The 23,867-nt window shown below is 37.7% G+C and overlaps 3 protein-coding genes across 5 annotated transcripts; 2 read left to right on the forward strand and 1 right to left on the reverse strand.

Annotated features, from left to right (window-relative positions):
* Positions 1-149: 149 nt before the first annotated feature.
* Positions 150-6,504, forward strand: LOC146464410 (dolichol phosphate-mannose biosynthesis regulatory protein-like). Its single transcript, XM_085129922.1, has 4 exons — positions 150-300; positions 467-556; positions 1,437-1,539; positions 4,547-6,504. The coding sequence occupies exons 1-4, from the start codon at positions 298-300 to the stop codon at positions 4,606-4,608; spliced, it is 258 nt and encodes an 85-aa protein (XP_084986048.1). The 5' UTR covers positions 150-297; the 3' UTR covers positions 4,609-6,504.
* Positions 5,755-10,171, forward strand: LOC146464411 (sulfiredoxin-like). Of its 2 annotated transcripts, XM_085129919.1 has the most exons (3): positions 5,755-5,890; positions 7,057-7,203; positions 9,561-10,171. In XM_085129919.1, the coding sequence occupies exons 2-3, from the start codon at positions 7,072-7,074 to the stop codon at positions 9,768-9,770; spliced, it is 342 nt and encodes a 113-aa protein (XP_084986045.1). In that variant the 5' UTR covers positions 5,755-5,890; positions 7,057-7,071; the 3' UTR covers positions 9,771-10,171. The 2 variants fall into 2 exon arrangements, with proteins under 2 accessions (XP_084986045.1, XP_084986044.1); XM_085129918.1 differs by lacking the exon at positions 5,755-5,890 and having other exon boundaries at positions 6,969-7,203; positions 9,561-10,170.
* Positions 10,172-12,196: 2,025 nt separating this feature from the next.
* LOC146464412 (uncharacterized) lies at positions 12,197-22,964 on the reverse strand. 2 transcript variants are annotated; one of them, XM_085129898.1, is made up of 10 exons: positions 22,560-22,964; positions 22,030-22,241; positions 20,831-20,895; positions 20,634-20,738; positions 19,310-19,454; positions 17,868-18,587; positions 17,009-17,087; positions 16,210-16,278; positions 15,756-15,847; positions 12,197-14,923 (listed from the first exon to the last, which is right to left on the reverse strand). In XM_085129898.1, the coding sequence occupies exons 1-10, from the start codon at positions 22,794-22,796 to the stop codon at positions 14,236-14,238; spliced, it is 2,412 nt and encodes an 803-aa protein (XP_084986024.1). In that variant the 5' UTR covers positions 22,797-22,964; the 3' UTR covers positions 12,197-14,235. The 2 variants fall into 2 exon arrangements, with proteins under 2 accessions (XP_084986024.1, XP_084986023.1); XM_085129897.1 differs by having other exon boundaries at positions 16,195-16,278.
* Positions 22,965-23,867: the final 903 nt, after the last annotated feature.

Below are 23,867 nucleotides of genomic sequence, written 5' to 3' on the forward strand. Positions count from 1 at the left end.
AGCACAACTTTTTCCCCATGATCAAAGGCCACGTTCCCTTAATAAATCGACGAGAATATTCTTGTTCGTATCTATGGGCATTTTGTATTCATTTTTTAGCGGAGTTCTTTGTTTTCTTTGACATTCTAGACAAAAGTTTGTTTACAACCAGACGCTCGACTTTCAAACTTCCGCTTCCGGTTGATGTTCCGCTGACCAAAGGGTTTGGCGTGACAGTTTCTTGCAGATCTGTCGTCTCACGAAGCGCTACGTTTCGTCTATTTTACTCAATATTTTCGAGCTTCTGAGCCTTCTAAAATGGTACGTTAGGTATTTTTGAAGAGAAAATTTCTTTATTTGATTCATCGTGTCATTTAATCGCACCGAGATGAATCGGCTTTTAGTAACAGCTTCACCAAATGCGTGTGCACGTCTAAAGTTCTTCGTTCTGTTTTGTTCAAATCTCTTTTTTTTTTACTTCTTGCAGGCTACGGGGACGGATCGTGCCGCTGGATACGGGATGATGCTCGTTAGTGCTTTCATATTTGTGTATTACACGATATGGGTGGTTTTGCTAGTAAGTTCCTTCTTCTGTACTACTGTATTAAACTTAAATTTTAACACGGCCCATACTTTTGATGCAGTATAACGTACTAGCTTGATCAAATTTATTTTGGCTTACTTGAGGCTTTCCGCGAGGCCAAAAAGCCTGGATAAAAAGCTTCAATTCTTCTTAGAAGTAAATCAGCTAGAAAATATGTCATGCTGGCGAAAAGTCGTTCCACATTTTTTCACTGAGATTTAAGTTGTCATGACATTTGTCATCCATTATGGAGTCTTGTGGGGACTGGGCTGGGGGGAAGCCAGGGGGTATGGTGTGAACAGTTTAAAAACGTTTGTTTTAGGTCCCATTGGGGGTCAATGCATGTCCTCCTTCTGAATTTCAAACTTTCCATGTAGCAATTTTAGGACAGTAAAATATAGAATGTGCAGTTCCAGAAAATATCCATACTCCCCCCATGGAAGGTTTTTTGTTTTGTACCCCCCCCCTCCCCCCAGGAAATTCCAGTTTAACTTCATACTTTGCTTCTAAAATTCTGGCTTCTAAGACCCCCCTCCCCCTAGGAATTTCCAATAACCTTCCATGGGGTGGTTATGGAATTTTTCTGGAACTGCACAATGTCTCTGTTGGGATTTCATTTCATCCAGTCTTGAATCCCTCTCTTTTGAACATTTGGTGTGTTTACAGTAGATTGAGCCCCACTAGTGCAAACTTGGTCAAAGCAAACTCCCTGTTAACTCAAACAAAATCCGATTTCCGCAAATCCAAGCAAAGCATTTCAGTCAGACAAGGCATATACTGTTATAAGCATTTTACTATCAGAATTTAAAGTGAAATGTTGTTTAGATTGGTCATGCTAAATAATCCACTGATTTTTCGTTTTCTATTTTTGTAGCCATTTGTGGAAAAAGATCATGCCATCCAGAGATTATTTCTTCCAAGATTGTATGCTGTTATAATCCCCATCGTTGCTGGTCTTGTACTGCTAGGAATAATAGGTAATAAATATTGTCCTTTATTCTTAATTTACCTTGTTCTTTCCAGCTACATGAAGCTTATTATTAATAGGAATTTTAAGATACAGCGACTAAGGACTACGGTTGGAAGGTTTTCTTACCATGTAGCACTGGGCCAATCACACAATGAGTGACATGAAAATACAAAGTTAAGATCGCAGACTACAAACACCGGACTACGAACTGAAAGTGCGAAGTAATCTCTGGAAAAAGCTCGCTTCATTTTTCATATTTTGCGTCCAGAATATCTTCTGGAAAGGTTCGAAATGCCCTTGTTTACTCTTTAGTGGACGAAATAATCAACGAAGAATAATTTAAACTACTGTTTGATGACTACAAATTGGTAAATGCACTACTGCAATCAATTTCTAATAGCTTGTTTTCAAAATACTTTAATTAATTTCCTTGCAAAATACTTCAGTACAAACGCAAAAAAAACTGTTTTTTTACATAATTTTCCACTTGGGGAAAAGACATTTCCGTCTAGAAAATGCAAAGAGAGTGTTTAATTCGTAAGATTTGTTTCTCGTATAAATAAAAGTAAAAACAAATTGGCATTCAAAATCAGTAAACACGATTTAGCTGTAAATTTTTCACTTTTTGGAGTTCAAAAGCGCTTGAAATTGCTCCAATGTGGTTTCTTGTGTACGTCATAGAAATCATAAAGCCCTCAGTCCACATTCTAACTAAAACTTTCTTTTCTCGTACAAGATTTTATGACTCTGTACTCACCTTGATCACAGTACCAGAAATTCGCCGACTAAACACTGTTGCTAGCTTGCAACGGTGGGAAGTGAGAGCACACTTGTCTTGTTCCAGTTCTAATAACGTCTCGTCTGTAGTCCGTAGTTTGTAGTCCGTAGTTGTCGTATCTTAAAGTTCCTAATGACTTCATGGTAGAAAGCAAAGTATAATGGTCACCAACGTTTAGACCAAGGAATATAGAATGGTAAATCTGAGACTTTGTGAGACTGCGAGACCTTTGTTTTAAAATCCAAGTGTTTTCAAAATTTTCGAGCCGGAGACAACCAAAAAAATCCAAGCCTGGGACTGAGAGGTGCTGAGTGCTGGACAGTTTTCAAGTCAAAAGTACCAAAAAGAAGGATGTCATTCTTCATGCGGTGTTGTATTCGTTGTTTACTGCTACTAATAGAAATCTTGCTCGACAATTTGTGAGACTTTGAGACTCAAATATTCAAAATTTGAGAGTTCGAAATGGTCCAAATTCTAGCGAGCACAAACTTCTGAGATGCTAACTTCACATGTTGAGAATTCGAGTCTCTGTTAATATTTTTTGAGACTCTTCATTTTCAAAGACCATTTTATACCCCCAGACCAAAATGGGCAAATGAAAACCAAGCATAAGAGGGTAGCATGGCCATTGTTGTGGCTCAGTTTAATTTATCTACATGGAGAAATGATTGTATTAATCATTGATCATTACCTACATACATGTATCATTTCGGGGCTTGAAAATTATAAAAGCTAGTCAAAGGACAATGTCTAGTCAGAATAGAGATGACCAGTCAAATTCTTTCATTTCCAGTCATCTTGACCTTTCACATTCACTTCCAAGTATATTACAAATATTATAAAGTATAGTTCCATGCTATTTTCAGGTTTTTGCAAAAGCATGTGTCGGATACAAGTGTTATTTGGTTTTATTTCTTTGTTTTCTTTATTTACAATTAATTATTAATTATATATATAACAAGAACATACAGAAAAGTACACACTAAACTACGGTACTTACATAAGAACAACAGTACAAGGAAGCTACATTATTAAAATAATTACATAATTACATAATATAACTGTTGAAATGAAATCTACTGGGATCTTAAACAAAAAGAAACGATATTTGGACGACAGCTACTGTTCTGTTAATGGGAGAAAGGGTTGCCATTTCTTATTGTGAAAGTGAAGTTTATTATTTTTTCTCGCAATGGAATGTTCGGTTTGAAATGTTTTTTTGAATTTATTGACTAATTGTCTTATAAATGATGAGCTCTGAATGAACTGTTGGTTTTTGTAGTTTTGCAGTAAAATTTGTGGCATTGAAAATATAATTACTATTGGACAGCTGGGTTTAAAGTTAACAGTTTCCACCCAGTTTGCATGCTATTGAAAAGTGTAGAAAGTCTGCAGAGACGTCTTTGCTACAATCAAATGCTTGTATTGTGCAGCCTCCAGTTATAGCAGAATATGGGAACTGTGTTCAGTTCGGCTGGTTGCCAACACACTTTGTTGTATAATATGATACACTGTAACTTGTTACAGTAAAACATTTCACAACCACAAAGTTGTTCCTCTGGCAGAGAGTTTCCTAATTCCTATTTGAGCCAAGGCTGTTGACAAATTCTATGAATAGTTTACAGTTGATTTGTTGCCTAGGAAAGTGTTTGGATGAAGAAGGTTTACCTTGTGAGAGCTTATGCCATGTACAGTGGAACCCTGATTTTAGGATCGTTGATCTAAAAACATTCTGTATCCTGGCAAAAGCTATTTATAAATCCAGAATTCGTTTACAATGATAAATCCTGATTTAATGATGTGATTTTGCTGTCCCCTTGCCATATCGTAAAATCGAGGTTCCACTGTAGTACAAAACAGGGATCCTATGCTGCAATCTATTTGTTTTGCTGCCTTTGCTGGATTCCTACATCAAGCCCCTGTTGTTCAAAGTGTGGATACCTCTATCCAGTGGATGGAAACAGCACTACAACTAATACATCTTATCCGCTAGATAGTGACTTATCCACTTGATAATTAAGTTATCCGTTCTTTGAACAACTGGGGCCAGAAATACAGTTACCTAAAGTTTGCTATTTTGCCTGCCCTGTGTTTCTTCCAGAACATTTTATTTAGCAGTAATGGCCAGTGTATACATGCATGTTCTCCACTGCAAAAATGTAGGAGCTTTAGAACAGATAGGAGAATAAAATGCCTGAAGTATGTTTAAAGCTGAACACAATCCTCTCTCTTTCAGGACTATTTGTTGCTGTGGTGATGCTCAAGAGCAAGAAGCCAGCACCAAAGAAAGAGAGCTGAAAAAGCTTGCCATGTTAGGCAGATGAAATTTCACTGATATTGACAACAAGAAAGAAATGTGTTCAAAAGATAACTTTTGCAGAGAAACACCTATATTTTACAATCTTTTATGGATAAAGCAAGAAGCCAAGCGCAACAGCATTGCCTTTATGACTGTCCGCATGGCACAGTACACAATTTTTTACTGTCACTATCAGTGAATCCTCTCTATGCTAAAGTAAAAACAGAAATGTGTTTCTTTGTAGTGGAATATTTCTGTGGTATTCATTTCATAGGTACCATAGCCATTCTTGAAATCACCATTTTATTAAATTAATGAAGGCTTTTGTTTGTTCAAAATGTGCTATAAGGTTTGTGATCAAGCACCTAATGTATGAAGCAAATTCTTGAATGATTAGCAAACTGGTGATTTTCCATGACACAATGGTCAGAAGTTGAAGACATTGCTGTCATGTTTTTTAAGTAGCAATCTGTTTTCAGCCTTGCATTGAATTTCAAAGCCAAAGAGGTTTTCTTGATGTGAATAGATCATCATCATCATCATTTATTTTAATATGGTACGTCTAGCAGTTAAATACAAACATGTATAAATAAATATAATAATGTATGTTACATTCAGATCAATCATAAAAAGCTACAAAAATATTGTAAACTATAAAAAACGTTCTAAGAATTTACGGTAAAAGTGAAGAACAGCTCACCTCCACCGACTGTTGGTCGACTGTTGGCCGACAGACTACCGACAGGTTACCAACAGCTTACCGACAGGTTACCAACAGTCGATAAGTAACATATTACCGACAGTTGGCCGTCTGTCGGTTGACAGATTGTTACTGCTATGAAAAAAACTGTCGGACGACAGTTGGCCAACTGTCGGCCAACTGTCGCCCGACTGTTGGCCAACTGTCGCCCGACTGTCGGCCAACAGTCGGTGGAGGTGAGCTGTTCTTCACTTTTACCGAATTTACAATCACAAAGGTTAGCTTTAAAATCATTTACATCCCTTGCAAGACATATGTGGGAAGGCAAACTGTTCCACAGCTTAGATAACCTGTGAAATAGCTAATCATACAATGAAAATTGTAAACAAGTTACTAGTTGATAATTAGTTCCTTTTATGTCCTTATACTGTATAGTGGATTCATTTGAAGTGTCAGGCACATAATTTGTTCTCACATTTGTATCTGTTGCTTTAAACAGAAAACAGTGGGCGCATTTGCACGGGCAAATGTGATGACTCTTCAAATATGCTACAAATAAATCCATACATTTTTTAGTATAGGTAAGAGAATTATAAACAAACTTGTAAGTGCAGGATACAAAATTTGAAATATCATGGTAACACTGTTGCATACAAAAAAAAATTTTAAAAAAACTTATTGCATATATACATCACACCAGAATTCAGTTTACAGTATCATATTTTTTTGTGTGTTAGATAATAGTGCAAAAAGTAATGCAAAGAAGTAAAATGAGTATGAACTTTCTCTTTTTCTTTCTCTTTGGTTTTTGTATTCCATGCACAAACACAAATAATTTAGCAGGCACTATTGATTTTCATTTCTGATTCTCAGGCAAAGTAAAGTCACACACAATTTCTGTTTTTCACCCAATTCTTTTCTAACTCTTAATTTTTATTTATTTTTTTTTATTTGTTTACTGCTTAAAATGAGGATCCACAAATGTAACCTGTAGGGATTTTTGAGGAGAGGAGTTATGTTGAGTTTGTGATGTTTATTTGAGTCATTTACATTATCTCCAGTCGGCAGTGCAGTGCAGTGCAGTGTAATGCAAAACACATTCATTAACACTTAAATAAAGTTTATTGATTTAATTTTGTTCTTTTGCCCCAGAGCATATGAAATGCAAATAAAAATTTAATGCAAAGTTCACTGACTCGGACTTTCATTTGCATGCGCATCTCACACCCTTCCCCCCCCCCCCCCCCCCATGCAAAATTATGTAATGTTGATTTATAGCAATGTTTCCATTGAAAGACTTTTTAGACTCCCCAGTGGGGAGGGTAGGGGCACCACAAATCCGGGTTGACAAGGACACTTCAGATGAGGATTTTTGTGCACAGCTTTGCAGTTTACTGAGAACTTTTTCCAGGATTGTAACAAGTGTGTTCACCAATATGAATAAAGATCAGTTAATAAGTATAGGTCCCTTAACAGCATGCAGTTTGTGAGCAAATTCACTCAATTTACTCTCCAGGTCTTATGTTTCCCGATAAATTTCTTTGTAACACAAGACAATCCAGTGTTACTGTAGCTTCACTTCCCATCCACACAACAACCCTGATTTGAGAAATTATATTCCAAAATTCCAAGTCCATTCGTGTGATTCGTTCCATTTCAATCTTCCGGGCACGCGCAGTATGCTATTATGGAGAAGCTGCCATGTTTATTTCTGAAAAGGCTGATACTTGTATCCTGTTTTATTAAGCCGATTTTGCGAGCGATGGCTTCAGGACACAGCGTTCATTCAGCTGGAATACAAGAGATTCATCAGGTTCCCATAAACGTCATTAATCGACCCATAATCCCGGAACTCGACGAAGAGAAAGTCAAATCACTCATGAAAACAATCGAGGTAAGCTTCAGCTTTTGTAGCTTCAATGGCGGTATTATTATTATTATTTTTTTTGCTATTGTTTGCTTCTTGTGAGATCTGAGGGCCGGGCTGTTCGAAAGCCGATTAACGCTAATCCACGATTAAAAGTTTACCGAGGTTTTCATCTCGCTCATTAAAAATGATTTAAAGGCTCATTTTAAGCTAATGGTAAAGAAAAGTCTAAGGCAAAACTTAGGGACAAAATCGTTCAGTGTAAAATGCAGACTGCAGACTGCAGACTGCAGACTGCGGGTAAAATGCAGACTAGGGGTAAAATGCAGACTGAACACTGCAGACCAGGGGTAAAATGCAGACTAAATTAAATTAAATTTTGTTCAGTTGGGCAGGTTGTATCCCGGAAAGTATTCATTCATTTTAAACCGTGAGAACTGTTTTCATTTTCTACGATTTTTTCGCAATCGCTAAATTCTTTTCTCGTTATCTGCGCAACAGAAATCTTTTTTCATATTTGAATTCTACATTTACTCAGCTTTCTATAGAGACGAAAATGAGCTCGATAGGACATATATTTACCGAGATACGAATTTTTGAGTTTTCTGTGCTCGGTTTGTTTACAACGTAATTAATACACGGCGGACGGTAGTAAAATGCATCCATCCGCGCACTTTAAAATTCACCGATATATTTCGAAAGCACATCGTCAAATGCATTTTTTTTTTCAAAACTAAAACATTTAAATATCTTGTTGAGCGGTTTTTCTCTTTATTTCGAAGCGATTTCATGGAGAAATATTTTTTGAAAGTATTGGAAGAAGTAGGGCGCCGTCCCCAAAAGTCACGCAATGAAATCCTAAGTTTTATTTCGCAAGCCTCAAATTCCTTTTTCGCTAACAACGCTACATGTATCTTTTTCGAATTCTACACTTACTTATTAACTTTCTATACAGACCAAAATCACTTCGAGTGTTTTACAGTCAACCCAGGTCACGCGTGAACGATATTTTTGAAATTTGAACGGAGTTTTGAAATTTACATGTCAGTTTTCAAAATCGTTAACGATATTTCAGAGTTCCCGTATAAATTTCCCTAGCTAATTGACAGTAAAAAACTATGAATTTTTCTTTACATTGCAAAATTGAATATTTCAAGAATAACAATTGTTTCCCAAGTATTTTGAATCTTTTTTTCAGTTAGTGCGTCTTTTTCGGAACGACTTCCAGAGAGATGTCCAACATTTCATTCACACGTCGGACATTACAAAGAGAAATTCGAATGTTCATTTCATTCTTGGAATTACTGTTCACGTGTGACCTGGATTGACTGTAACTTTAAAAAGATAGTCTTTATAATTTAGTCTGCATTTTACCCCTAGTCTGCATTTTACCCCCAGTCTGCAGTCTGCAGTCTGCAGTCTGCATTTTACACTGACCAGGGACAAAATCTTTTGGACGAATCCTTGTGGATTAGTAAATATACTCGAATCAAAGTTCACGATAACCCAGGATTAGCTTAATCGGGCTTTGAACAACTGGGCCCAGAAGTTCAAACCTACGGCTAACTTTTGAGGCTGCGGATGATGGTTGAACAAGAACAATTCAAATAAAAGCTAATTAATGAGCACTTCTGAGCAGTTAGCTTACATTTGTACCATTTATGCACCTGTCATTGGCCATCCCCTTGGGGGGGACTTTGTAAAGGATCCTGTCGAAGTTCGTAATTTCCCCCTCTTTAAGGACGGTGCCTACTACAGAAGTATTTTTGCGCGGTTTGTGACTACGCTGGAAAAGCTTTCAGCAAGGGCTATTGGAATCCAAACAGAAAATTGGGGGTTAATAATTAAATAGGATTGCGACTGAACCTCTCCTACAATATTTTTTTTTTTTTTACTTTCAATTGCAAAAATTTGTACCTGTCTGCGAGCATGCTGATCACAGTTCCATAATAATGTTGATGATGATGATGATGATATCATCAGAGATCACAGAAAAACCACCTAATCACATTTCATGCTGAATGTACCCCCTGATATTCCTTCAAAAACTGTATACTGGGTTAGCTTGATAATATTATAATATTATCCTTGAACAACCTGGGCCAGGTTGTTCGAAAGCCGATAAACGCTAATCCACGATTAAAAGTTGCCGAGGTTTTCATCTTGCTTATCAAAAATGATTTTAAAGGCTCATTTTTAGCTAATGGAAAAGGAAAGTCTAAGGGCAAACTAAGGGACAAAACTCTTTTGGACAAATCCTTACAGATTAGTAAATATATATATACTCGAATCAAAGTTCACGTTAAACCAGGATTAGCTTAATCGGGTTTTGAACAACTGGGCCTTGGTTCTGGTCTTGATGGAAACCTTCATCTTACTTTCAGAATAAGAATTTGAGACATACAGTGCCACCAATTGATGTTTTGTGGATCAAAGGAAGAGAAGGAGGTGACTATTACTATTCATTTGGTGGATGCCATAGGTATGAGGCATACAAAAGGCTCAACATGAAAGCTATTCCCTGCAAGTTGATTCAGTCCAATGTTGAAAACCTTAAGGTATATTTAGGATCATCTGTGCCAGACCTAAAATGAACATTTAATATTATATGATTGAATAGTATTTTTACAATGAACAGTGTAATACGCACATTCTGATTGGTCTAGAGGAGCTTATGATTATATTAGAGTACAGATACACGAGTGACGTCATTGAGGGGTGCAATCACATGATTACAGTATAGAGTACAGTGACTGGTCAACAAAGTTTTCCGATGAGGTTTGGTGAGTTGAGGACAAACAGCTCAGAATTTTCACAGGAAAATAAAACTGTTTGATGAAAACAACGATCATTAGAAGTGACCTCAACCAAAAATAAATAAGCTAGAACTTTGTTGTAACGTGAAAAGGAAGCAAACATTTGCTAAAAAATGTTGCCAATAAAAATCCAGTAACAGTAGGTAATCAAGGGTTTACCTAAAACACGGAATCCGGAATCCGGAATAAAAAAAACAAAAATGAAAATTTGTTGACATGAAAATTTCAACGAAAGTTAAAGTCACTTGGGAAACAGTTTTTATAGCTCTTGAAAAATTATAATATCAGTCAGGAGCCCAGGGAAATTTTTAAAAGTTTGCCTAAGATTTCAATTGCAGCAGTGTAGTTAAGCCTATTGTGTTAGTATTCTAAGACAGTCCCTAACTAAATTATGGGAAATCGTTCACAGGCTCCTGAAGTTCTTACTGTTTTTCTAAAAAGGCCATCGACATAAAACGTTTCCTTTGTACCGGCAGCTCGACTCTCTTTTGTAAAAAGGTGCATAAATGAATACATGCATACATGATTGAACGTACAAATGTATGCCGGCAGGCATTACAGAACCATGAGCGAGTGAGTGAACGAAGGAACGAAGGAAATGAATAAATAAACGAACAAACAATCGAACGGATGAGTTGATAAATGAATAAATAACTTTGCCCGCAGTCTATCCAGGGTCAGTGCCAATTCGAAGCTTTTTTTTTTAGATGAAATCTAAGCCACCCCCATACGGACTTGTTTCAAGACTTTTTATATTATTATTTAAAGGCAGTGACTCTTGCGAAGAGTTGATGAGTGATAAACGCAACACTGACTCTTTTCTCTAGTTACGTTTCATTGTCTTTCTACTTGCTATGGCAGGAGGAAACATTATTGAGTAGGAAGAGGTGTGGGGGTATTTAAGAGTACGTTTGAAGATTGGGAACCTTTATTCCAAATGAGTGGCTCAACTGCCTAAGCAATTGAAATCTAAGGGAAAGTTTTGAAAATTTCACTGGGCTCCTGACTGATATTACAATTTTCCAAAAGCTACAAAAACTGTTTCCAAAGTGACTTTAACCTTCGTTGAAATTTTAGTGTCGACGAATTTTCATTTTTGTTTTTTTTTAGTCCTGATTCCGGATTCCGTGTTTTAGGTAAACCTGCTAATCAATCACAAAGCGACTGACATGCCGTGATATTTTGGAGTCAAATTCCTACTGAAATAAAGGTTAGGTTTTAAAATATTTTTTAAAAAAATATTGCATGTGTACAGTAGTCAAATGTTTAATACTTGGCTGAGTCAATGTGATGATGCAAGGAAAAATGGAATCTATTCATTTGGTAAAACTAGATTAAAAATACTGACTTGCACTTTTGGATCACCTACTACAGCAGCTGCTATTAAATAGTTTGGAAGACACTCCTTGTCAAAAAGATTTTAATTAACTGCTTGGATGTTTAGAATAGGTTAACAAAATTTATTTAAATATTGTAGCTATTCAGTGGCGAATCCATAAGAGATACCCTTCCCCCCTTCTCCACCCAGTAATACTAAATAAAAGATTGAGTAAATGTTGATTTATTGTACAAATTTGTACAATCCAGTAACAACTAAATTACATCATAAACATCAACAAAATAGTTCACAACAAGAATACATGATAAAATTGCAAGCTTTTATTGTCAAGTTTTCTATTAATTAAATGTTTGGATTAGACAGTGTAAAGTCTTATTAGTAATTAAGTTAAATGTAGACTTTTTTTAATGTGAACTTTTTTCTCATCCAAATATAAAAATACATTTATAAATAATGTGTTTAAACTACTGGAATTTTATTATCAAGTCTGTAACACAACATTGACAATTAACAATAATTTATAGTAATGATTGCATCTATCTTTGAAGTGCAAGAAGCAACATCGTTGATTGACTTAAACTTATACATGTACATATGTGAGGCTCAGAAAAAAAATTACTTTAAATATTGACTGAAGATATACATGTAATTTAGAATCACTTTCAATAAATTTGTGGTCTGTTCTCAATCTGTGGGTCTTCTAGGCTTTATTTTGTGATGAAAAAAGCCTAAAAGGCTAATTCTCTTCAACCTCTGACATGATGTACCAGGATATATACATATTTAATAAAATCTGCCTTTAATCTATAAATTATATTATGTTAAAGAAACTTTTGTGGAACCAGCCATTTTTTACATAATATAACCTTATGTCAGAGAGACATGTGTTTGGTTTGGTGCATTTTTGCCATGTTATCAAAATAATTTTGTATTTAGGCTTCAGTTGTGTAATTTCCTACTAATTATTCCACAATAAAGTTGTTGTTTGGACTTCACAACTCCCTCTCCCACTGTATTCACCCAGAATTGTTTTCTTTGAAAAGACATTATTTGAAGTTGCAAATTAATTTAGACTTTAGAGGATTCTCTCCAGCTTTTGCAGCAAATATGGGGGAGTTTTAAAGCAGCTACTGTAGCGACAACAAAGAATGTCACAAGACAGTTTTAGTTCATTTCATGACAAAAACAATGACCCTGCACCTGCATTACAAATTTGGTACATTTCTTTGCTGTCCTTGGCAAAATAATGTAAAAGGACCAAGTTCAAGGTCATGATAGTTAATTTTTTCATTCTTTGACTTAACTTCAATGCCACTGCTACCAATTTTCTTCCTGGATAGTTCAGCCACATTGTACAAGTTGAATGAATTGGAACAATAAGGAAGTAGTTCATTCCAAGTACATGTAACATGAATTTTTATTTTCAAGTGACATTGCATTGCTTTGCTGTTATTGTCGCTTAAAATCCCTAATAGACATACTGACTCACTACTGAAAGTTACATGAAGTTTAAAAGATCTGATGAGAAGGACTTTTATACTGAAACTTGTTACCCTTATACTCAGCGATTGTTAAAAAGTGAATGGATAATACCATGAGGGTAGTGACACCATCACACCATTATTTGGCAAATGAAATCCAACCCTGTAGGATGCTTCTAAGGTTTTCCCAATTATGCAGCAGTACATTGTAAGGTATTAAAAATTAAGTTGATTTAAATGAACTTGGGTAGTGTGCTGATAGAGAAGCATGCTGCTTGAGTCATAGTCAATAAAATGTGTCATCACTGTCAACAGCAATTTCATATCAATGCCTTGATCCTGCTAGCAGGTGGCGAATGGTGTCAAATGTAATTTGTAATTCAAATCCTTCCAAATCCAAAGTTTCCATCCATTCAATAGAAGGATACGTAGTGATCCAAATCTGTTATTAATACATTAATTTACATGAATATAAATTGCATCTTTTTTTCTTATATTTTACGATTAATATTAAAATTATCAGAGAACCACAACAATAATAATTAAGACGCAGCTATCACTGGAATATAGCTAAATACTAATTAATTCTGACAATAGGTAAAGATTTTGTTACTGTTTACATTGTATCATTGATTGATAGTACATGAAATGTTACATACATATAATAAAATATAGCTGATCAAGCAGTTTTCAATTGAGTGTCAAAAGTAATTTCCTGTTTGCTATGGTTTTGTTTTACTGTGTGCTGTGATTGATTGCCAAAACTTGTACCATCTTCTCAACCAATTCAATGAGAAGCTAAATCAAAACCAATTGTGACTTGGTTGTCGGCATTTTCCAGTGCCTTACATCATCAGTTACATATATTTGCTTCCAGTTCTGATTGGTTCATTGTACAGTGTTTGCATCTGTTGTGATTGGCAACACTTGTGTAGCGTGTTCTGATTGGCTAACCAAAGTAATCATGTATGGCACTCAATTAAAAGCCACTCTATTGGCTGAGCTTTTTCATGTAAACTTCTGTCAAAACTAAATGGCTTTTCTTTGCAAGACTCGTTTTCCAACAAAGATTACCACAGTAGCTGTAAGCTTTTGACTTGTTAATCATACCATTGTCCCATGCCTATGCAATGCTCTCATCTGCTCTTTAATAATAACAGTTTTATTACAAAGTCATGTAGATGACTGTATTATACTTAAAGACAGTCGTAAAGATAGAATCTGTAATAATATGTTTTAAATACAACCATGATACTGCATGTAGTTGAGTGAATGAATTGCAAGGTTCTCAATAAGTCAGCTTAAGTTATAGGCCCCTTTATAGCTTTGACAGCTGTATGGGCACCATGTCTTTGGTTTTAGTACAAGCAGTTGCTTCATGACGTGAAGAGTTTTAGCCAGCTGCAGCTATGTATAGCTGGGTTTATATAGATGTACCTTTAAACATGACTGGACTGTCCAGATGTGGGTGATCTTGTCTGCTGCTTCCAATCATGCTTCCACTGCTCTCCCACAGCGGCGGCGTCATTGAGGAAGAATCAGTTGGGGAAGAGGTACCTGACTCACACGAGTCTTGCTTTGAACTTCCCTGGCTCAAATTACTTGAACTTAAAGAATGAAAAATGTTCCCAATGGCTGGTAACTTCAGGAAACTCCACTGTTGTGGCATGTCATAGGTGTGACCATTTGGCGGCACTGTCTGATGGTTCCCATGGTATGGGTGCTTGGAATGAAATGAGGTGTGTGGTACATTACATTCCTGGTGGATATTTATCGTGTTGTGGTCATGTGGTGGAAGATGTTGCATCACATTAGCACCCCTGATGTTTCGTGCTGTATTGCAGCTGTTGAATGCAGATGGAGGTGAAGTCGCTGGCCTGAAGCTACCTGGGTCAGAGGGATGAACATGATGCTGTTGCTGTTGCTGCTGTACAGGAATTTGTGTGTGCTCATGACTGGGCCTGACATGCAGGTGTGGTAGATACATGGGACCTGTAGTAGTGACTATTGTTGGAGCTTTGCCTTGAAATGGTGCCGGCCTCATGTAGAATGGCTGTAAGGGATGAGGCAATCTTGGTGCTCCCTCGTGAACATTTGGAGTGGGTGTGAGTCTAGAAATAGTATTGAAAAGTTATGAATTGTGGAGGTTTTACTGATTTAATTACAAAACAATGAATTCTCAAGAGCTATATGACTGTATAAAGGAAGGCACTTTCTAGACCAACTTCAGCTGTCCATGTTAGAGAGGTATTTGTCTTAAAGAGAGTTAAGTTACACACTGGAATCTGGCCAGGTGGGACCAACCTACTGTGTCCACCTGAGGGAGGTGTCCACTTTAATAGAGTCAACTGAATGCCAATAACCAGCTCAAAATTAACCCTGTAGTGAATTCTGTAAATACAGCAATGTAAGAATAGAACTTTTTTTTTGTAAATCAAGGTGTGCTTTTAATGATTTGTACAGGAATGCAAACAAACTTAACTGAGGGATTAATAAATAACCATAACTATTATTTGTTAAACAGTTATTGATGTGGTAGAGCGGTTTTCATTTGAGAGTCGAAAACCCAAAATCAAAGTAAAATACTCTCACTGGCTAATCTTGACAACAATGCAATGAACCAATCAGAACCCACAGCAAGTACATATAAACAGTGCCAAGCACAGGAAAACACATGCAAGCAAGTCACAATTGGAATTTAGCTTGCTTTTTATTGGTTGAGCAAGAGGCACAACTTTTGCCAACCAATTACAGTGTAGTAAAGCAAAACCAGAGCAAGTACCAACTTACTTTACTTTCCAGAGTCAATTGAAAACCGCTCTATGTTTACAAACTTTTATTAAATGAATAGTAGTTTATGGTTAGATAAATTCGTGTGCAGATTTTGTTATTTGAAGTACTTTTGTAAGCCTGGGTTCCCTGTGGTTATATTTCTCTTTATACCTCGGCCGTCCCTGTTTTGCGCTAACTGTCGTGTCTCTGTTTGGTCTTTTCCTGGAGATTACAGAGGTAGTGTCAATGATGTTCTGTGAAATCTAAAACAAGATGAAAACATAATCCAGTACATTAATTTTTATGTAGCATCTTTGGTCCACTTATTTAAAAATGAAGTCTAGCTACATGTAAACAGACCATGGTTTAAAACAATCAAACCAACCCATGCACCTGTTTGTATGACGTGGGTTGTTTGAAGAAGGTTAAATCCTGTATTTATAAAGTCATTGCCTTCTTGACATTTTGCTGTGGACAACTTTTAACAGTTACTGTTTGGCTTGGCCAGATTGAAATTGCTTAAAGACCAAATTTATGACCTGAATCTTATCTTATTTTGTATTATGATAATTGTCACTGACACTAAAAAGCAGGCTAGCATTGTACTTACAAATGACACAGTTACCTCTTGAAGCACAGACGGAGGCAGTCTTTCCTTCACCATTCGAACATACTTCACCGTCATTTCGAGTATCTAGTTTACAGTGTGACAAGAAATGAGAATATTCAGAGGACTGTCCTTTTTTCTGGAGTCTTTAGTGTATCAGGAAATTTTGAACAATGTAATGCTATTGAGCTGTCGCAGACAAGTGTTTTTGTAGGAGGCTAGGGCTAAAGGGAACAGGAACATGTGAACTTCCTACTTGCCGTACCACTCACTCGACAGTTCCTTTCCCTTTCCCTTTCTTGATGAATCCTTGCTCTGCATAATATCAGTATGCAGGGTGTTTGTCCCATGAACGTAGCTTAATGGCCTTAGCTCCCATGAGTCTCCTGTAGCTCAGTGGTAGAACATATCTGAACTAGTAATCGGAAGATCTTAGGTTCAACTCCTGGTAGGAGCACTCGGATTTCCTTTTTCCAAGTGCGCCTGTGTCACTCACTGAATAATAACACCATCCTCAATAAGATTATTATAATTATCAAAATTCTTTTTGCATCCTGATTTTTGTCCAGTAGGGCCTTGTCCCACCTATGGACATGAGGTACCATTGGGAAGATGTTGCTTGATTGACAGTACTCGTGCAATATGTGGGCTGTTCCAAGGAGAGTGATCTCTTGGACTTCCCAGATGTTGATGTGGCTTGGTATATACAGTTAATGAACTTCTCTGGACCTTTGTTGATAAGCCCTAGAGCTCCTATTACCACTATAATAATATACTATTGCCAAAATATTGTATACTATCAGCTACAATAACTTACCGAAGCCATATCAGATTTTTTCCCAGCCACACTTGGTAAAAGGAATCGCAGCTGATCACAACTCTCCTTGATGCGTTCTCTAGTGAAGGAAGTTTAAGTTCTAATGTTGAGTCTAACAGTGGGAAGTTGTTTTTAACTTATCCTTTTAATTGGTTGATAGTTTCTGTGACATGTGCTAGTTTTTTAATGGCAAGTAGAACTCTCCATTTTTCTAAATATTTAAAGATTTTTTAAATGTGTCCTATTTTGGATTACACAATACTACACCTATGTTTTCATGCTTGTCACGGACATTAAGCTGATGACACACGGTTCAAGATCATTTAGAATTTGTTGTATTAAAGTGTTGAAGAATGTCTGGACTTTTGGTGTCATGATCATCTGTTTCAAGAAGTTTTTCTTTTGCTAATCAACATTATTTTCAATTGTTGAACAGCTAGCAGTCACAACATATTTTTATCAACATTGTATGTTGATTACCATGTTTCATGGGCTGACTTCACTTACCCTTTAAGTCAAACTGTTACACCCCTCCTGTGCCCCCCTCCCCCTTTTTGCAGGCTTTTTAACTTTGGATGAGTATGCCTCCCTTTCCCCCGCCCTCTGAGCAACTGCAGCATCCAAGGGGAAACAGTTTTCACTTTCAGGTAGTGGGACAGTTTTGGGGAGTTAACCAAGTCATTGCTACATTTAGCAGAATTCCAACATACTAATTTCTCGATAACTGCACTTTACTTTCACTTGATACTTAGGACATACAAGCATGTAAGCATGTAAGAGTATTAACATACAAGTGAGATTTTTACATTGAAGAAAAGTCTAATTACTGTGAGTTAAATTAATTAATATTTAGTTTTACCTTCTGATTCGCTCTTTGGAGCTGTGTTTGGACAAGTCATCATGCAACAGCGTAATTTTCATGTCCTTGCTTCCCAATGCACCACTTATCATGTAAGCAGGACTGCCGACTACCTTACCACCACTGCAATCAGCTGATGCTTGAGTTGATGCTGCAGGTTGCTCAGCATTTGATGATGCCACGTGAGTTGAGCTGAACCCTCCTGTATTTGGAACATGTGTGCTTGGGTAAAGAGGGGGTGGATTGATAGGAAGAAAATGAGGAATGGTTCTCTGTCTGTTTGGCTCAGCCGATGGCATATTGTGATAGATGTAGCTCTGGTTGCAGTGTTCTGCCGGATAAACAGAATTTGCCATGCTGGTGAGGTGGGCAGGGCCAAGCGCACCGTGAATTGGGATGTGGTCTGGCCCTGATCTGGACAGAAACAGAGATGATGGTTGATCTTGATATGGGTTACCACTGTGAACAAAGTGCTGTAGTGCAGTGATGTTTGAAACAACTTGGCTGTTAGCTGGTTGTGGCAGCCCACTGCCATTTGTTGTGTGATGGCTCTGTGTGAGATCGGCCAAGCCTCTGCTAGAGTTTGTGGTTCCATTACTTGTACCACCCTGTGCATTGTTGAAAGTTTGTTGATAGCAGGGCACTGATTGGCTCAGTGGCAGTTGAGTTGAAGACTCAGTTGCAGAATTGCTTGCCTTAGAAATTCTGTTGCAGCTCTGTCTGTGTGAAAATTAAATATGGAAAATAACTCAAATGCACAATTTCTTTTATTACAATTTTGTTGTGCTCCAATACAAGAAAATTGTAGCCTGTGTAGCAGGCAGATTGGTAAATCTCTCAGTGGATATTGCATCACTTCCCATTTGCAAATTAAAGAATTATCAGTGGCATCAAATTGTTTTCGTTTTAACATGTTACCGAACATTAAAAGAAATCCACTTTGGTTTATCAGTTGACGACAGTCTGATAATAGTGAGCTTACGCACCAGGACGGCTGAGGGAAGGGGACGGTGAAATATTGTTGTGTGACTAACATGACATGTTACATGTAGTACCTTCACATTTTTAGGCGATTTTCAACTAAAACTTATGTTCTCTGATCTGTGACAATGTGAAACCACAAGTGGTAGGAAATTGTTACAATCTAGAGCCAAGAAAACTTGGCCGTCAGTCGTTGGTCACACAAGGACAATTTGCCATCCCACTGCATCAGCCGTCCTGTTGCGTAAACTCGCTAATAATAAATGACAAGCTGCTGGCCCTCTGTGCAGAGTGTAGTGGTAATACTCTTTGGGCACTCCAAGAAACGTTAAGTCTGAGATTCAAACCCAGGTTGAATTACATGTAGCAAGCAGCCCAACCCCCATGCTACTGTACTGATGCTGTCAAACAAAACAAGTGGCTTACAAAATTAATGGAACTGTAACAAAATGATTACTCACTGAACAGAAGGTAACATATTAGGGTTGTTGTTGTAGTTTACAAGTGATGGTGATGATTCTTTGTTCTCCTTTATCATCTCCGAAGCTTTTAATCCAACGGCTGCTGGAACCCTGTCTTCAGGGCTCTCTGGAGTTAAAGGCATGCCTTGAATGATTAAAAATAATTTTGAGACAGTATCAGTGTACATTAATGCTCATTAATTACTTTATGATATCTTCTAAGCGGTTTTCAATTGAGTGTTTGCTTTGAGTGACAAAACATACATTACTAATTATTGTCAATCAATGAGAAGCAAAACCAAAACCAGTTGTGAGTTACTCCGGGCTCCCATGCATTTTCCCCCGTTTGGTGATGGTTATAGTGCATGTATTTGTTTCAAATTCTGACTGGCTCATGGCACCCATGTTTACGTCTTTCATGATAGGCCGGAGCAGTTACTTGGTTTTTGGTTTTACAACTCAATTAAAGAATACTTCGAATGAAGAGCCACCATCTCCCCTTCCTTTCCTTTATTTTTCCACTTATCTGAACTGAACTTTATTAGATGATTATGTATATATACATACACGTACAATTTCCTGGCACCGCAGGTAGCAAAGCTAATCTAGGCGGGCCAGGATAACAAAAAAGAAAGAATGACTTTTACTGCTGAGTAAGAAGGCAGAGCTACTTATCCCTCTCTGCATGCTTGATTGTGCCTGTTAGACATACAGGCTATTATGGACAGAGTCAGAAAATTGCTTCCTGAACACCAGCTGGGGTATTAGGAAGGGCTGAGTGGTCATAGAGAGGCTATGCCAGAAAGGGCAAGGGGGTGAGGGAGGGATTATACTACACAGAATTTTTGGTGGGGGTGTGCAGCTCACTTCGGCCTGTTGCATTAATTAACTAGATGGTTTGTCTGTCGCAAAACTTGGTTCAGCAGTTGCAAGATAAATCTATGACAAAAAACACTAATTAAAAATTATTATTTGTGAACTTAAAGTTCAATGCAGCAGTATAAGCACAACATTGGAAACCAAGTCTTGCTGTACAGTTATACAGAGCGGCTCAGCTTGAAGTGCTAGGAGACTGTGTTACATCAACTTCATTTCCAACGTGATGTCAAAGTCAAATTTAATTTATGCCATTTGGTTTGGCATCCCAGCATCACTGTGGGTGCCAAAAAGGCCTTTAGGTACAAGATGTGGAAGTGGTGGCCTTTCTTATTGTTCCCTATTTGAGTCACCATGTCATTCTTATTTTATCAAACCTGAGGCACTGTCCATGTGTTTGCCATGATACCACATGGAATTCACTTTTACTTTTGCATGCTTCTTTTACCTTCACATGTCTTGTGTCCAGCCCACTTCAGTAGCACTTGATTCATTGTTTTCTCCGTCACTGGTAGGTGGATAATATCATTGATTCCATGGGAGCTGAAGTCCTCTATAAAATTAAAGAAGAACGGCACATTTATTAGACATGAATAAAAGTGAATACAAAGGGAAAGTGCAGGTCTGTTTCATCTGTTTACATACCCTTACTTCCCTCTTCCGTGATTCCTATTATGGCCACAGAGCGGTTCAGAGACGTAGGGTTATACCTGTGGAGAATTGAGAATAAAATCAAGTCACTAAATGAAAAGCCACTTTGCTTTACTGGGGAGAGGGGGGTGGGAGGATGTGAAGGCAGATCTCTACATTCAATCAGATGAGTTGGTATTGCCAGGATGATGTGTTGTGAAGGGTTGATTGGTGGGGAAGCAACTGTCACTTCTTCTTTTAAACATTTTTTCCATGTTTCCATTTAGTGAGAGGAACAGGGCAAAGACTTTTTTATGGGAAGTCTTAGGTCTTGATTTTAATACTCACCAAAAATCTAAGGCGACTTCTCAAGGGACAGTGAGAAGAGGGCGAAAAGATCCTGGGGGACTCCCCATATAAAGGTGACGGGGGTGATCGTCATACCTTTTAGGGGTTAAAATTCATGGTTTGGCACTCTTCAGGGTACTAAAATCTAAAATTACTTCTGTCAGAGGTATAAATGGTGGTACCTTTTAGGGTATTGAGCTAAAAAGTTTGAGAGGAAGTACATGTCAGTTAACTGATTTGGTATCTCTTAGGGGTAAAAATTGTTCAGACCATGCCCACAAAACAGAATTCTGGTACTTTTAGGGGTTCTTTTGAAAAGTTTTGATGATCACCCCGTCACTTTATCTGGGAGTACCCCCCCCCCTCCTCCCCCGGGGAAAAAAAGTGATTCCCAAGGTGTCAGGAATGAGAAAATCAAGAATGACTTTTGCAATGTTTGTTGCATACTTCTTTTTCTTATTTACTGGTGAGATCTCCAAAACATCTTTCAGTTTTAGCCTGCAGTGTCATCAGCATAGCACATGCTGTCCACACAAAAAAACAATTACAATAGCCATTGGTTATATGTAAAGTTTGTGATAAATCAACAACTTGAAAATTTTGAAAATGTAAAGAAATTTAAAATAAAGTTCTTGTTGTTGTTGTTGTTGTTGTTGTTGTTAGTGGTGGTGGTGGTGGGGAGGGGGAGTGGGTAGAGGGAGGGAGGGTCAATACTACTTCACATACCCCTCAATCACAGTCCAACATCCTTCCTTTGTGGGTGGCACGGGCCGGGGCAGCAGTCCCTCGGCTACACAGCCGGTTTTCAAGCGGACGCATGAAAGGAACGGTCGAAATAAAAAAATCGTGTAAATGTACGCTCTCACCTTACGGTAGAACACAGTTTTTGAGCATGGCCAGCCACCGAAGACATTTCTAGAAAGATAAGAAGGTATCTTTCTTTTGTACAAAATGAAATCAAATCTGTACTGTGACAACTCGTCACTTGTATGTCTTCGAGTTGCTTCAATTCCGTCCATGTTTTACCAATGCTCTCGTCCTTTCCCTCGAAAACGATCAGAATTTTCTTGTTAAGATCCTGAAAATGACGATTAAATGCAAAAGCAGCGGTTACTTCGAAAATTCCGCAGAAAGGTGAAAGGAACGTAAGTTGAAGATTACCATCTGAGTAAAAGCAATTTAAGCTTAATTATACGGTGTCGACATGAATTCAAAGTTTCGTGGAACAGTCCTTTTAGAAGTGCTCAGTTGGTAAATCAGTTTTAAAAAATTAAATTACTCGGCAATAATTTTTTTACAGCAATTTCTTGCAATCTAACGAAGCGCACGTTATTATAGTTGACTTTATATGGGAAGGCAAAATTAAATACATGTTAACTAACTGCGCCATCTTTACCTTCTCCGAGAACGACGAAGCTGCACGTCGAAACACGTTTTCTTGCGGAGTTTTAAGTCCATGCGGATTTTCCACAAGTTGCCCTTTGAACGTAACATCTCCTTCGTTCACCACGGTGTATTCGACAAGTTCTGTGGAATCATTTTCCACTTCGTCGTTATTTTGCGTTTCACCGATTCTTTCCGGAGCCCAGGAATTTGAACCTTCTTTGAATAGTTTTCGTCTCACGGAGCTCATGGCACCCAAATTTACTGCTAAATTCCTAAATCTCCGTTCCACAGCTGTCGGAATATGAGCAACTTCTAGTGTCAGCGAGAGTAAAGATTAAGCTTTTGTCTTACCGGCTCGGATTTTTCTCACAGCAACCTTGAAAACATTCACGTGTGGAACACAAGCTCATTCAAATTTGGCGCGGACGGGCGCGCAGATTTAAATTGCCATAAGCCAATCACACACAATTAAAAAGTCACGTGTCTCATCCGTCCAAGGAATAATTCCCGCAATGGCAGAACTTCTCACGGGAAATTTTCAGAATGTGTAAAACGTCAATCAGCTGCAGGTACAAAGGACCGAAAAGAAGTCGAACATTTTGCTGTTGAATAGTAGGAAGCGATTATGAGCATGTTCAGAGATCAAGAACGAGGCTGAAAACACGAAGGGAAAAAATCGAGAACAAGGTTGAAACAACGGAGAAAAGTCAACCATAGGGGTGAATCGGAGAATACAGTTGAATTTCTCCACAACGGCCACCTTGGGGACAGAAGAAAGTGGCCGCTGTGGGGAGGTGGCCGTTATGGGGAGGTGGGAGTGTAATATGACACTTTTTTTTCGGGAAGTACAACATGTTTATTGTGCCAAGTTCATGCTTACTGTAGCCTATAATGACAATCCAATCTTAAATAATATATATAGATAAAAAACAATAAAACGTAAATAATGTTTTGAATCAAAATGCTAACCGGAAAGACGAAACGAGCAAGGTTCGCTACATTCGCTATATTGTAGACAATTTATGCTTACTGCAGCATATAAATGGCACACAATTAAATTACGTATCATTAAAATAGATACAGAAACGTAATTTTCCGAAAACAAATGTCGAATACTGCATCAGTTTATAGAAGAAGGTTTTTACACATGAAAAAGAACTGTATACTGGCCGTTGTCGAGAGGTTATTTTGACAGTTGGGGATGCGCTTTAGTGGCCGTTGCCATTGTAGAGAGGTGGCCGTTGTAGAGAGGTTTAAACAGGAGCTAATGTATGGACTGTCCGCCGGGACAAAAAAAAGTAGCCGTTATAGAGAGGTG

Source organism: Pavona decussata, unplaced genomic scaffold (assembly GCF_977016875.1).
Source record: "Pavona decussata unplaced genomic scaffold, jaPavDecu1.1 SCAFFOLD_164, whole genome shotgun sequence".
NCBI classification, from domain to species: Eukaryota; Metazoa; Cnidaria; class Anthozoa; order Scleractinia; family Agariciidae; genus Pavona; species Pavona decussata.

Excerpts from the sequence above, each read along its gene's own strand:
- LOC146464410 (XM_085129922.1), top strand. Across the intron at positions 557-1,436 it reads CGATATGGGTGGTTTTGCTA|CCATTTGTGGAAAAAGATCA; the intron begins GTAAGTTCCTTC and ends CTATTTTTGTAG. Across the intron at positions 1,540-4,546 it reads TGTACTGCTAGGAATAATAG|GACTATTTGTTGCTGTGGTG; the intron begins GTAATAAATATT and ends TCTCTCTTTCAG.
- LOC146464412 (XM_085129897.1), bottom strand. The coding sequence starts at position 22,796 with ATGAGCTCCGTGAGACGAAAACTATTCAAAGAAGGTTCAAATTCCTGG. Across the intron at positions 20,896-22,029 it reads AAACTGTGTTCTACCGTAAG|GTATAACCCTACGTCTCTGA; the intron begins GTGAGAGCGTAC and ends AATTCTCCACAG. Across the intron at positions 16,279-17,008 it reads AAAAATCTGATATGGCTTCG|ATACTCGAAATGACGGTGAA; the intron begins GTAAGTTATTGT and ends ACTGTAAACTAG.
- LOC146464411 (XM_085129918.1), top strand. The coding sequence starts at position 6,997 with ATGGAGAAGCTGCCATGTTTATTTCTGAAAAGGCTGATACTTGTATCC. Across the intron at positions 7,204-9,560 it reads CACTCATGAAAACAATCGAG|AATAAGAATTTGAGACATAC; the intron begins GTAAGCTTCAGC and ends TCTTACTTTCAG.